The sequence below is a fragment of the Micrasema longulum genome, unplaced genomic scaffold, assembly GCF_059751315.1.
Source record: "Micrasema longulum isolate JH-2025_06_02 unplaced genomic scaffold, ASM5975131v1 h1tg000725l, whole genome shotgun sequence".
Classification (NCBI taxonomy): Eukaryota; Metazoa; Arthropoda; class Insecta; order Trichoptera; family Brachycentridae; genus Micrasema; species Micrasema longulum.
Window position 1 is genome coordinate 1,816,715 of NW_028277921.1, and position 14,158 is coordinate 1,830,872.

General features: G+C 31.7%; 1 protein-coding gene across 1 annotated transcript in view; it reads left to right on the forward strand.

The window, feature by feature from the left end:
* The window catches only part of LOC148279415 (neuronal acetylcholine receptor subunit alpha-10-like), a 96,246-nt gene extending 91,063 nt beyond the window's left edge, over positions 1-5,183 (forward strand). The window contains exons 8-9 of the mRNA XM_088230026.1: positions 1,952-2,069; positions 4,814-5,183. Coding sequence (XP_088086152.1) covers positions 1,952-2,069; positions 4,814-5,058 — 363 coding nt within the window. The 3' untranslated portion in view covers positions 5,059-5,183. The remainder of the gene's footprint in view (positions 1-1,951; positions 2,070-4,813) is intronic.
* The last annotated feature ends 8,975 nt before the right edge of the window (positions 5,184-14,158 follow it).

The following is a 14,158-nucleotide window of genomic DNA, read 5'->3' on the forward strand; positions in this document are numbered from 1 at the left end:
AACTATGATTGCTAACTGCTAACGTTCTAACGAGTTGATGACCCTGTTCTAAGGTAGCAAAATTGGATTTTTTACCCGGTCCTGGTTACGAAATCAAGTCTTTATATGTGTATAACATTTTTTTCTAATAATTTGCAAACATAGTTATGAATTCAATTTAAAAAATAAAATAGCAGCAATTAACAAAAATCGAACAGCTTGATTGTAACCTTTTATCACAAAAAATATGGCGTATGTTCTAAACCCTTTGGTTATTTGTTTGTCTTGAGATATTGTCCAATTGAATTCCATTCAGCTGATATGATAATATTGTATAAATGTATCCTAAAAATGGCGCCTGATTCAATATTTATTTAATACAATCCATACTTTTTCCATTTGTTCTACTTACACATATTAAGTTTATTTATTATTGAAAAGGAAAATACGCTAGTTGTTAATTTATTTTGGATACGTTATTCGAATATTAATAATCTTTGATATGTTCTTATTTATGATGTCCTTATTTGTGACCCTTTATTGTGTTTCTATGCATTTATTTCTTAATGAATGCTGGTTTAGGAATACTTGTGCCCTAATTTCATGAACATGTTTGTGATGTTTTTCTGGGTTGTTGTGCCGTATACAGTGACTCACAGTGATATCCGTGCAAGCGCACATTCAGATTTTTGTGTTGAATATCTATGAAGTTATTATTCATATATTTTCATTCTGAATTTTGATTTTATCTCCTAAACTCTTCACGAAAAAATACAAAAAACATACGAAACACTCCCCAATACAAAATTTCACCTCACACTGATATTCGTACAGATATGTAGCACTATCTAACGGCCAATCACCAATTTTAACACAAAATATCCGTGAAACAACAAACAAATTAATACTTTGTCGGACATCCCTTTAATTTTACAAAACACACTAGAGGTTTTTGGATGTAGAAGGTACAATTATAAATAAACTTATCAATGAAACTGCTTGGTTTAGTTTTACTTTTTATAAAAAGTAAAACTAAACCAAGAAGTTTAATTGATAAGTTTATTTATAATTTTATCATAATCATTAACTCTGTGTCGGTATTTTCTGCGTTTTTCATAAATAGTTATCATATTTGTATACCGTACGCCCGAAGGCGGCAGATAAAACTGGGCGCTTTTAAGGGTTTTTGGGTGGTTCTAGTTTACATAATGAACTATTTATCAAAAAAACAAAACAATTGATACACGTTAATGGTAAATATCCATAGTTCGCAAAAAAATCATTGCTCTAGTGCCATAATCCAAAGAGAAAATATGCGAATACGTTTGAATGAAGAAAAGCGAGACCACTTTTCCTCTTAGAGTAGTTCTATTCGAATTTTGGTGCACGTTCACTGATTGATCTTACTTACAAATAAATCAAAAGTATTTTTGCACAGAACACAGAAAAAAATCACAATCAATTTCGTAATGCTCTCAGGAATCGAACCAGGAACCCTCCGTTCATAAGACAAACGTCTTGGCCATTAAACGAATCAGTTTGGTCAGCTCTTTTACAATAGAAATTTTATGCAACTCAAAACATAATTATGAAATGTATTTTTTGTTCATTTTTAATGTTAAATATTTAAAAATCGATTCGATGCTTGGATTCATACTAAAGTGGATTTTACTAAAGGAGTTTTCTGGTGAAGATATTTTTTTATAGACTGCAATAATTAAAGAAGTCAACTCTTGCGCTCAAAGCAAAATAGCATCTAACAAGTAAAAGAAATTAGTGCACGACGTATTAAAAATAATCGACAAATATTGTGCAAAGTTAATTCGCAAGAGTTTATATATGATTTTACATCAAATAAATTAAATAAATAAACAACATTCCGTTTTCGTTTTTAAAAAGATTTTATGTGATAAAAACGGACATATTTTATGCAAAAGGTTTTAATTGAGATATTTGATTTTACTGATTTTAGGTTAACCCTAGAACTGGTAGTCGGTTGGAGAGTGATGGAACGAGAGGAGAAGAAATACCAACATCGGTGGATATTTCTCCTAAGTTTCTACTGAGACAGGGCTCAGTCAACAACGATGGTAGGCCTACCTGAAAAATACTATTATGTTTTTACACTGCGATATTTCACTGTTTCTGGACTGACATCTAAAGTGTAGGACTGATTACCTTGCTTCAACTAACAGGTGATCGAAACCGCTGCATTTGTTTTGAAAATGAAGTGCCCTATGCATCATTGGGTGTGGAAAGTAGAACAATGATGATGATGAATTGATTGTAGCCGTTATCCCCGAGAAATCAAATTAAATTCAGTTGAGGCAATTGCGACAATTGATATTATTATTTTTCACAGGTGATAAACTTTAAAAATATCGTTTTTACAAATCAGTTTTTTTTTTATTCGTATCTAATTAAATACAATATTTTGAATACATAAGTTAATCGGTCATTATAAAAATTCGCTTTATGCCAATTTTACCGAAATGCGATTTTTCACGATAATGCCTTAAAAATACTAAGACTAAGAAGCCTTGTATGATGAATAAAGTTACAGGTAACCGATTTTGGAATGATTGTTGTGAAATTTTAAAGTTATTCTCATATTTTATAAATGGTGCCTATTTTCTGATTTCGTATTTGGGGTATTTATTTATTTGATTACAAAATAGTTTTAAAAACATAGACGGCCTCCGTGGTGTGGTGGTTAAGACGCTTAGCTCACACACGGAAGGTTCCGGGTTCGATTCCCGGTGAGAACATAAATATTAAATATATTTTTTTTCAATCCTGGGTATTCTGTGATATAATTTATTTATTTGCATGCATAAGTTTATTGCATATTATTTAAAACATAAGTCTCAACTCTATGGGACTAAAAGTCCTGTGTTGAGATGGGACGAGCAATTAGTTGACACAGGCACATGAATATATCACCACAAATGTAGGATCAGAAAAGTAAAAAGTATATATATATATTTTTTTTAAACATGTATATGGCACATCAATATGGTAAACAGTAAACTCCAATTCAATTCACTGCTGTTATTGGGCCTCCTGGCCTGTTGTGGTGCAAATTATTCAATAAAACAGATACTAATAATTAAAAAGGAAAGAGTACGTACATAAATGAGGAACTTCAGCCCTACGGGAAATTGGATACAAAAAAATGTTTTTTTACGCGGGGTAAAAATTAGAGCATTAAATTGCAGGGCAAAGTTTCTTGAAAATGTACAGAAAAAATAATAAAAAATATTTTGATAAAAACGCACTACTTTAAATGACGTCACTGGTTCATGTGAATCAACCTATGATCTGAGAGCTATGGAAGATTTCCGGTCTGCTTCTCGCTTCTGGACCAATAGGAAGAACTGAATGGGAATAAGCGGAAATGAACCTCTGACGTCACACGCGGAGTTATTTCAGAAATACAAAACTTTAAAAAATCGTAGGGCCGATAATACGATGTGTAAAAATTTAAAAAAAAAAATTTTGACTTAGTTTAACAGTCTATTAACGAATAAAAAATTTGAAAAAAACCGCTGAACTTCCTCATTGTGTCTATATTTTTAAATCTTACTATTATTATGTCATTGCCAGCCTAACTTAGGTCAATACCCCATCACTTACGAAGACCGGCAAGTATTTTTTTGGTTTATTTTTTAAATTTCGTTAACACGAAAGTACAAGCCGCCACTGCTATTTTTTTTTTGTGTTTTGTTAATTGTACATTGGCGGGCTTATTGCCAAATTGCAATTTTTTTCCAACCAACCAATAAAATAAAAGTTTTATTTTTATAATTAAAGTTACATATTCAACAGAAAATAAAAGAAAGCTAAGCATATGCAAAAACAGATTTGACTGCATTTATATATAAATGACCTTAAATCAATGCTATTACTCAATGGAAAAAAGGAATAAAGAGGAATGGAGGAGAGATTAAGAAGATAAAGATGTGATTTAAACAGAGATACTGTAGTAACATCTTTGATGGTGGATGGGAGATTATTGCACAGTCGAGCCATCGTCGAGTATGGGCACTATATGAGTTAGAGAAGAAAGAGAAATTGTGGATGGCTATTAAGAGGGTGCTTTGAGGATTAGAACGAAGTGGTAAACCATGAACTGATAAGCGTTGAAATATTTCATGGAGGTATATAGGAGCGTTAGAACTATGAAGTATAGTAAACAGAAGTGACATGGAGTGATAATTTCTCCGCTGTCTAACTTTGAGCCATTTCAGTTGCCTACGATAATCAGAAATGTGGTCATATTTCTTAAGACCAAAAATATACCTTATGCATGTATTCTGAAGTCGTTCAAGTTTATCGAGTTGCTCACAGCTTAAATCAGTCATGGAAATATCAGCCTAATCTTGAATGGGCAGTAGTAATGCTTGTACGAGTGAGTATTTAGTATTAATGGGTTGGAATTTTGCAACCTTCTAAGAGAGTGTGGACTAAAAAATATGTTTCGGCTTAATTCATTAGTAAGAGCTCGCCAGCATTGATGTTCATCCATTAGTACTACTAGATTTTTTATAGATTTCCTGTATTGGATATTGGTACCATTGACATTAAAAGGCTTTTTCCACTGCTCTTGTTATATTATATTGTTGACGAATATCCAACACCATTAATTACTCAAAAAGTAAATCATTAGAATATCAACAAGGTTTTTTAGAAAATACTTGTATCAATGTTTATTGTGCTGTTGCTGCTCGAGCCAGGGTGGTTTTAGTTCAGCTTCCTCAACCTATTAGCCCCTATCTCAACACAGAATTAACTAATGCATATTAGAGTTATTTTATTAAAGCGATGATTTCAGATTGCAGCGACCGCCAGTGGTGCGCTCACGGTGTGCAGCGGCTGGCCGAGGCGGCGGAGCGCGCGGAGCGACGGCGCGTGACGGCGGAGCGGCGGCAGCGCGCCGCCCTCGAGTGGCGGCAAGTGGCTCTCGTGCTGGACCGCGCGCTGCTCGCCGCCTTCCTGGTCGCCACGGTGTTCACCACCACCGCCATTTTGTGCGGGTCGCAGCCTCCGGACCCCCCCGTCATAAAGGGGAGCGTTTAGGAACGATATCGTCAAGAATGCAACGAAGATATCTACACGAACTGTTTAGATGGTCGCGGTTCAATTCAAGCGAGTCGAGCCCTTAAAAGCAACTAATGTATAGTCCATTCGAATGTTCAAGAGGATGCCTAGTCTGACCTTTCTCCATACAAACGTATTCCCGGATTTTCTCCCTGGATTATGGCTCTAGAGCGATGATTTTTTACACACTAGATATTAACACAACTAATATATCCATCATCAGTGTTGTATTTTGACCATCTGTTACATGATCCCGTTCTCCTCCTCATGGACTTCATCCTAAGGAAATCGTTTCCACTAGATCGAGGAATATTCATCTCCTCCTCCCAAAAACTCTGTGACCTAGAGTTGATGATAGAACTACGAGACGCGAACCTGACTTTGGAGTATGCTCAGGAGCTGGCAGCCGACAGAGATGCCTGGAGGATCTTCGTGGACACTATATACTCCATGTTACATGATGATGCTACATGAAGGCAATGTGATCAGTCCTACGCTTTAGGTGCCAGTCCTGGAACAATGAAATATTGCGGTTTGAGAAAACCTTTAAAATCAATGTTTCACGTCCACCTTTCCAGGAATCGAACCCATGACCTTAAGAATGGTAGGCGAACATGCCCACCACTAAACAACGAGGCGAACTTATCTTCACTTGATTTCCTTATCCAGTATTTTTACCTGAAAACAGCCATCGAATCAAAAGCACTCGTTCGGTGTTCTAGTTTGATTTCACCCACAGAACCACTGTATTCTATATCCGCCGAGACACAGGAAAACGATATTATAATGGCGTTACAGAAAATAAATTTAGAAAAACGTTGATTAAGAAAACGAATTTAGAGCATAACGATCGAACGATAACAATGGTGTTGCCATTTTTCGGTTACGTGTATTTTAATAAATAATGAAAAATATGCTAAGAAATATCCAAATAATTGCTAAGAGTGTAGAAAAAAACAAAAAAAATTATAAATTTAGTGAAAATGAGTTTTTACTTTCCATGTCTTAATTTTCAAGTAGGTATCTAGTATCCATTGCAGTGTTGACACAGGCCCATTTCATACAAAGCGCTACGCTAATAACCCACATGGGTAAAATTACGTGGATTGATATTATTTATTGGACTATAAATATTTTTAATAATTTTTAATTTTTCAATGGCATTCAAATACCAACTCACCACGAGGCCGACAAATCACCACTCGATTTCCTTTATCAGGATTATTACCTTATAGGACTCACTAAGTTAGTAAATATATTAATAAAGAAAGTTTAAAAAATCAGTTCTCACTTATTCTAACATGTCGCGTTAATGTCAATTTGAACAATACGTGTGAAATGAATTGAACATTCAAAATTTCGTTTTGGGGTAAAAAAAAATGGTTATAAGTTATGAGTCATTTTCATTTTCGTTCCAATACAGTTATATGTCTTCCTCCCTGTTTACCGCCCTTTGAGATATTTTTGTTTATTGTTTTCTGCGCACTTTTCATTCTGTTTTTATATTTATTTTTTGCAAATCAATGAACGCGCAGTACAGTTTTTGACTTTTTCCCATAACCAATTAAATTCAATTCATGTATTTTAAATATAACATATACATTACAAACATATATTCAATACGTACAATGTACGTCGTACATATTATAAAAATGAAAAAAAAATACACGAAAGAGACACATGTCAAAGTAGTAGGAGAATCCTGCTCCGAAAAACCCCTTCGGATACATGGAACAGATCAATATCCAGAGCGATGTTCTTCAGCATAGCGGTAGTCCTTCCAACAGGCATAACCATAGGCAGGTTGCTCCTGAATATCGGAATATGAAACAATGTATGATGACGCTGTCTGTAATTATCAGGAACATACAAACCGATGCTCATCATAATCTCAGAATTATCGATCATACCGCACAACAATCTATAAAAATGTGTAGTCAAATACACATTCCTTCTAGTCTCTAAACTGCTGTAGCCAAGCATACCCTGGAGAAACTCGGTCGAGTAGAGCCAAGGATAATACCCGCACTCTCTCATGTAGAGATATCTCAGAAACTTCTCTTGGATTTTCTCTATCATAAGAGAGTACTTCAGTTCATGTGGCCCCCAAATCATCGAGCCACTCTCGAGTCTACTTCGCACCAAGGAGTTGAAAAGAGTTCTCAGTACGCGGGTATTTTCGAAAACCCTGGCAGTACGCTGAACAAATCGTAACATCTTCAATGCATTACCACTGATTGTCTCTATGTGTTTATGAAATGTCAGAGTGCTCACAAATCTAACGCCCAGATCCTTAACATTGGTATAACGATATAAACCTCATAGTAGTAATTCTCTAGAGATGCCCTTGAGCTCTATTGCAAAGAACAAAAGCGTTACAAATCTTTGGTTGGTTTTAGTTTGATTTTTAGTTTAACTACAAACGTGTAACGGATGGTTTCGATTAGCGCTTGCTCTTCTCAACCCAAGTACCTACGGCCCGTTGTATTGCTCTGATATGTAGGTAACTTTGTGGTTAATAATCATAGGGTCGTTTTTCTCCACATGGCCGACTCTATTAGGTTACTAATCCAAAATGTTAACTGTTTCATAATTTTGAATAATCATTGTACGAAATATAAAATCAAATGACTATCGCATCTCTTTCTTTTCCTGCATATTTAATTTCACAATCATATCCTACAATGAAGAAATTCAGTGTTTTTTTTTTATTTGCTAATAGACTCTCAAACTAAGCCAAAATTGTTTTTTTTATATTTTTATGTATCGTGTTCTCATCGCCATGATTTTTAAAAGATTTTATTTTTTTATTACTCTGCGTGTGACGTCACTAGTTCTCTTCGGTGAGTTGTCCTGATTGGTGGGTTGGCTTCCCGGAAACCAGAAATCAATAATTGGTCTTTTTATTTATTTATTAACGGACATTGTCCATGTATACAATTTATAAGGTTTCAATATTACAATAAAATAATAGTTTAAAACATAAAAAAAAAGAAAAGAAGCATTGACAAACATAAGGGACATCGAGACAAGATCTGGACTATTTATTTAGTGCTCGTTTAAATCGTTGTATTTAAAAGAACTTGTGTAGTTATCTAAAGCATTTCGTTTTTAAAGTAATAATTTTATCAAATTTCCCGTAGGACTAAACTTCCTCGTTGGCTTTCTGATTGTTTAATGCATTTTTTTTTTATTTTGTGTAACTTTTCTGTATTAAGCTCCATGATTTCCTAATAAAATAAATAACTTTCAACTCGTATTTTATTTTTTGATACTTTGCTCAGGTTATGTATGTAGTTATATAGAATGTCAATAGGTATTATCATATTTTTTATAAGTCAATTTGTTAAGAGTTTAGGCCACCTTTACTAAATGAAAAACAATAAGTCAAATGTAAATTAAATTGTTTTAGAAATAAGATCGAAATCTATTTATTGCATGTGTCTATTTATACTGTATTTGTAATGCCGATTTTTTTGCATTGTCTCATTATGCTTTTGGTATCAGACAATAAAAAAAATCAGAGTAGATATATACTAAGGGTTTTCAATTTTGTAATTTATAGATCTAGGTACCATTGTTAACTGTAATATAAACATTTATAAAGTTACTCGATTCTTATTTATAATATTACCGAGTTTTCACATTAAAAACATATGCATGACTAAAATGTTAACAATATTAGGTATGCATATGAAGGATAAATAATGAATGTCATCACAAGTAAGTTTTGAGATATAACGTATTTTTATTTTCAAACCTCTTGGACATTAAAATAAACTTATAAATATTATGTAAAGGAACCCGCTCTATGTACATAGTAAATAGCTTATACTATTTTATATAATCTAAAATGGTTTTCATCCATATTAAATTATCTCTTTATTTGCAGTATTTAACTGACATCCACCCTTTATCCCCGGTATGCATTTTTTCTTGTTCAATAGGGAAATATCACGTTAAAAAAAATGTTTTAAGTAATAAGGGTATATGAAATACTGTCGCGTTAAAAAATATTTCTTTACTATTTATTAGTGGCATAAAAAATATTTTTGAATTTGTAATTTTAAATTCCCGCAAAAACGGTCATTGCATTGGCTACGCCCCTAATACGTCACGATTTATGTTAATTTTGAACTTTGTTCTAAACCGTCTGAATTTTTTTAGAACTCAATTTGTCACGAATCTTGACGTCGCAATTGTTATTCTAATCTTGACATTTTTCTAGTGGCATATTTTTTTATGTATTTTTTAAAGTTACATATGAAACCATTTCTCCACAATATTCGTATTGATTTTGAAAATACAATAAATTATTCTAAATCCATTTTCATATATTTTTTATCGGTATTCGTAGTATGCAATATTTCCCTATTATCGGAAATTAGAGAATGTATGTCAAATTTTATAAAACAAACATGTAGAGCATGTGAACTGCCGACAGATGCCATTATTAGTTTAAAACACGTCAACATAGTAATCCATTATTTATATCCTAAATCCTTTACATGTTAAAACATGTAATACTTGCAATAAAAAAATAAACAACTTTATTCGATTACCCGGTCGAGGTCTTTTTACCACACGTATGTCAAAAGTAATTTATTCGTCGAACGATGTCTTGACAAATTACTAACCATTATATTAATTAATTAATCAATCGATTGTATTTGAAATATGACTAAATAATGACTTTCACTTTACTTACTAAGCATAGATGTAAGCGCATTCCATAAAGATAAGCGATTGGTATAACTACAGTAAATTAAATAATATAATAATAAAATTAAATAAAAAAATATTATAATTAAATTCATAAAATACGTGCACACACACATATTACCATGACGTTTAGTAGGTAGGTATATTAATTTATAAATGTAGGGTCAGGTGGGAAATAGTATAACACGGGGTACATTATAACAGGTACAAAAGAAATACTTTTATTTTTCTTTGCTGCAATACTGTTTTTTCTGCAGCCAATGAAAGTTTAATATCCGCTATCTTAATATAGATCTAATTTCCTAACAGTATTCATGGTTTTTACAATAATAGCAATATGTTATTTTTGTTAATGTGAAGTAGTGATTTAAAAAAAAGATATTTCTTTGCTATTCTGAAATAGTCAAGCATTTATGAGTAAATGTATTTTCTGTTTAATCTTTATTTGTTAGCCGTTTAATAATTAATTATTCATTGGAATCCAATCTGGCACTTGCGTCAGTTGATGATGCAAATGACAATACCACATTCAAAGATCTAAAATAAATTAAAGATGCAAGCTGATCTACATTCATTTCTAAAATTATTTTGAAAAAATGCCGTTTTGGCCAATGTTTTTAAAGTTCTCTTCTTTGTTAAACTGTTTCCCTAGTAACATATTACTACAGATCTAGGATACAGTGGAACAATTAAGTGGCTTTAGATAACCAGTTAATTTTTATGATCGCGTTTATTGCTTCTATTGAGTAAAATGAAGCTAAAGAATAAACAGTTGATTGACTGTTAGAAAAGTATTAATTTTTTTTTTCAAAAATTAAGTAAATTTTTTTTATTACTACGTTTCCCATCTTACCCTACCTATTTAATGTGTGGAACTATTTTAATATTGTTATTAATTTAGGGAGATCATAAAGTGTATTATTAAAATTATTCTATCTAAGAGTCTCAGATAAACGATTCGCTAAAAAATAATTAAAGTTTAATAATACTAATACGAGGAAAACAATCCTTGGCGAAAACAACCTAACTTATCTATCCATTAATTTATCGCTTTGTAGCAATACTATATAAGGGAAGGTGGTGTCAAAAGTAACAGGTGTCGAATGTAACAATTGCTCTACGTTCTTAAACATTCATCATTTAAAGGAAAAAGCAGCACTGTCTATTGGACTGGATCGAAATCTAACAACAAACGCTATTTTGGTAAAGGCAGTTTGACGGAATAGGTTTATTGGATAACATCGTATTTTGGCGTAGCGAAGTAAAAACAAAAAATCAAATGGTTTATTTTTATATTCGTCCAGTTACATGTTTTTAACTGATTAGTTGTACGTTAAGCGAATATTGTTTATTTTCATACCGAATATATATTTAAGAGGATTTTTTGAAGGTTTCAAAAAACTTTAATTTAATAATGTGGTGAAAAGTCCCAATTGTAACAGTGCAAAAAAAGTCAATAATAACATGTTGCAGTTGACACCCTCGAGATATTATTAATGCGAAGTTATTAAAAAAAAATCGGTCTCGTAGTGTAGTGGTCAGCGCGTTTGCTTACTATGCAAGAGGTGGTCTTGGGTTCGATTCGCGATATAGTTGACTTGAAATATTTATTGAAAAGGGTGTTTTTGCGCAAGGATATTTCATAGTCCCTGGACTGGTACCTGAAACGTAAGACTAATTACTTTACCTTTATGTCTACACAGCAGTGCCCTATGCAGCATTAGTAGTGGAAAGGGAATGATGATGATGATAAAAAAAAAAATTGTTTCTTTTGGGTTTCTGGTTTTTAAAATGGTCAAGCCTAGAGAACAACCGACAAAAAGAGAAAGAAAACCTTCAAGTAACAAGTTCTTCTCTCGCAATACGTTTTCCAGCTTAGACTAATAACACGCCACTGACTAATAGAGTCGCTCATATTGATTCCACGATTGTTAACCATGAAGTTAGCTACAGATGACGGCGATACAACGGACTCTAGGTACTCGGGTCGAGAATTGCAAGCGCAAACCGAAACCGTAGTAAAGCTAAAGGGAGTTTCTTGTGAATGACTACTGAGTATGCCAGAATTAACCAACTTGGCCCGGGCAATGAACTTTAATAAAATTAACAGCGGATATTTTTTGAACAATTTGGCTACAGTTATGGACAAACAATATTTTTATACTCAACAACTATAACGTAGACGAAACGTGCATCAACAATGTCCAGAAACCTTTAAAATGTTCGTTTCCTAAAAAACAAAACAAATATGTAGTCTAACACTGCAAGAGAGAAGATGTTATATTACCGTGCGTTTGTCTGAGCTGATAGTGATTAAGTCAAATTAACTACATTTTTTCACAGTAATAAAAGTATTTTTGAAACCATACTTAATTTAATATGTTTTAATAAATGTTTGTTTTGGTCGAGATATGTTACAATTGACACCACGAGTTTTACAATTGACACCACTTTGGTTTCAAATGTAACAAATAGTAATAATTTTTTTTTATTAAACGAAAAATTTTAGCACCTTTTGTTGTTTTATCACACCATCTGCAAATGTATAAAAGAAATTGAATTTAATGAAATTAGTGATTTGACCGGTAAATATTTTTTTATGATTAATAATATATTTATTTGTTACTTTTGACACCACTGACCCCTACCTAACATGTTGGCTATTTAAATACAAGATGAGTGATTCTCATATCCACAATATATTATCCAAATTCTTGATATAATAAAAAAATAATAGAACTATAATTGAAATCATAACTTTAGTCGTCTTATTCTAAGAACAGTAAAAAGTTATTTATTTTTTGCTCTTTTAAGCCTGAAGAATATGTTTTATTAAACCGCCAAAAATCCTCTAAATGGGGCTCCATACATTTTGTTTTATTTTATGTAATCACGTACGTATCACGGCTCTTTTAAATATAAATAAAAAACAAACGTTCATTTCGTTTCAAATCGACATACATGGTGTAGTGGTCAAGACGCTTGACTCACACGAAAGGTTCCGGGTTCGATTCCCGGCGAGAACACAAAAAAAAAAAAAAAAACAATGTGATTTTTCTCAAGCCTGGGTGTTTTGTAATGTAATTCACCACTCTAATTGGGCCTCGTGGCCTGTTGTGGTGCAAAAAAAAACATAAATCAAAAATCATATGCGTAGGTATAAAAAATATTAGATTCAGGCAGAAACTAAGAAAAATCTAAATTGTTTATGAATAATTAGATTTAATGTTTATTTTTACTTTTTTAATTATAAATTTATTTTCTAATTTATATTTTTGTGAAAATTTTTATTATTAAAGTGACCTATGTTTTCTAATTTACATTTATTTTTAATTTTATTATTACTCACACATAATAGTGTACACTGTTTAACATGTTCGTTTCCTGGTCAAGTATAGTTGTAATAAATATTATAGTGTGCAACTGTGACAAATATTCAAAAGTAAATTTATTTTTAATAATATGTATTACATTTACATTTTTAGTAATATTATAAGTTGTGTATGAATAATAATTTTATGTTATGTATAATTTTATAAGACAACATTTACAATAACACTATTATGTGTAAGCCTCTAATTGGATTTTATGATATGTATTTATAGCATAATTGTATCTTATAAATTTATAAATGTCATTGAAATAAAATAGAATAGAATTGTTTGCATCATTTAGTGAAAAAAACACATGTAAAAAGAGGTCTTACTGAAACATAGGAATTTCCTCGCTAGTCAGGACTTGAAACAAAAAACCTCTGTACATTTTAAAACAGTGAAATAAATAAATAACAAACCTAAAGTAATTAAGTACTTTATAATAAGTTGTATTAAATTTGGATCTAATATTACGATTTGTATTTTAATGTTCTTGTTTTTAGCCGATGTAAGTACTTACATAAATTAAAATACATGTTATAATATAATGATACTATTGAAATACGGAATATTGCAGAAATAAGATTATGTATCTACGAAATAAAATAAATCATTGGATGTGTACATATATTTAAAAACAATCGGCGAACAATAAAAATTAAGTTATTTACTCACAGAACAAAATGTTATTTAATCCCAAATTGTTAACTATACCCACAAGTACTAGTAAATAGTATTAGAAGGAAAAAAAGGTATTAAAAGAAATCTCCACCAAAAACGGAAAATTAGTTATGGATGCCAAAACAAATTATATATAAAAACCTACATACCTAACTAATAGCGTAATTCAAAACCATCTCAAAATCTTGCAAAAACATATTTCAATTATATTACTTGACACCGCAAACTTAGCATTCTTTATTGAGTTAGTTAAGCATATTAATTAGAAATCTCACGATTTTTGAAAAAAAAAAATTGCAAAT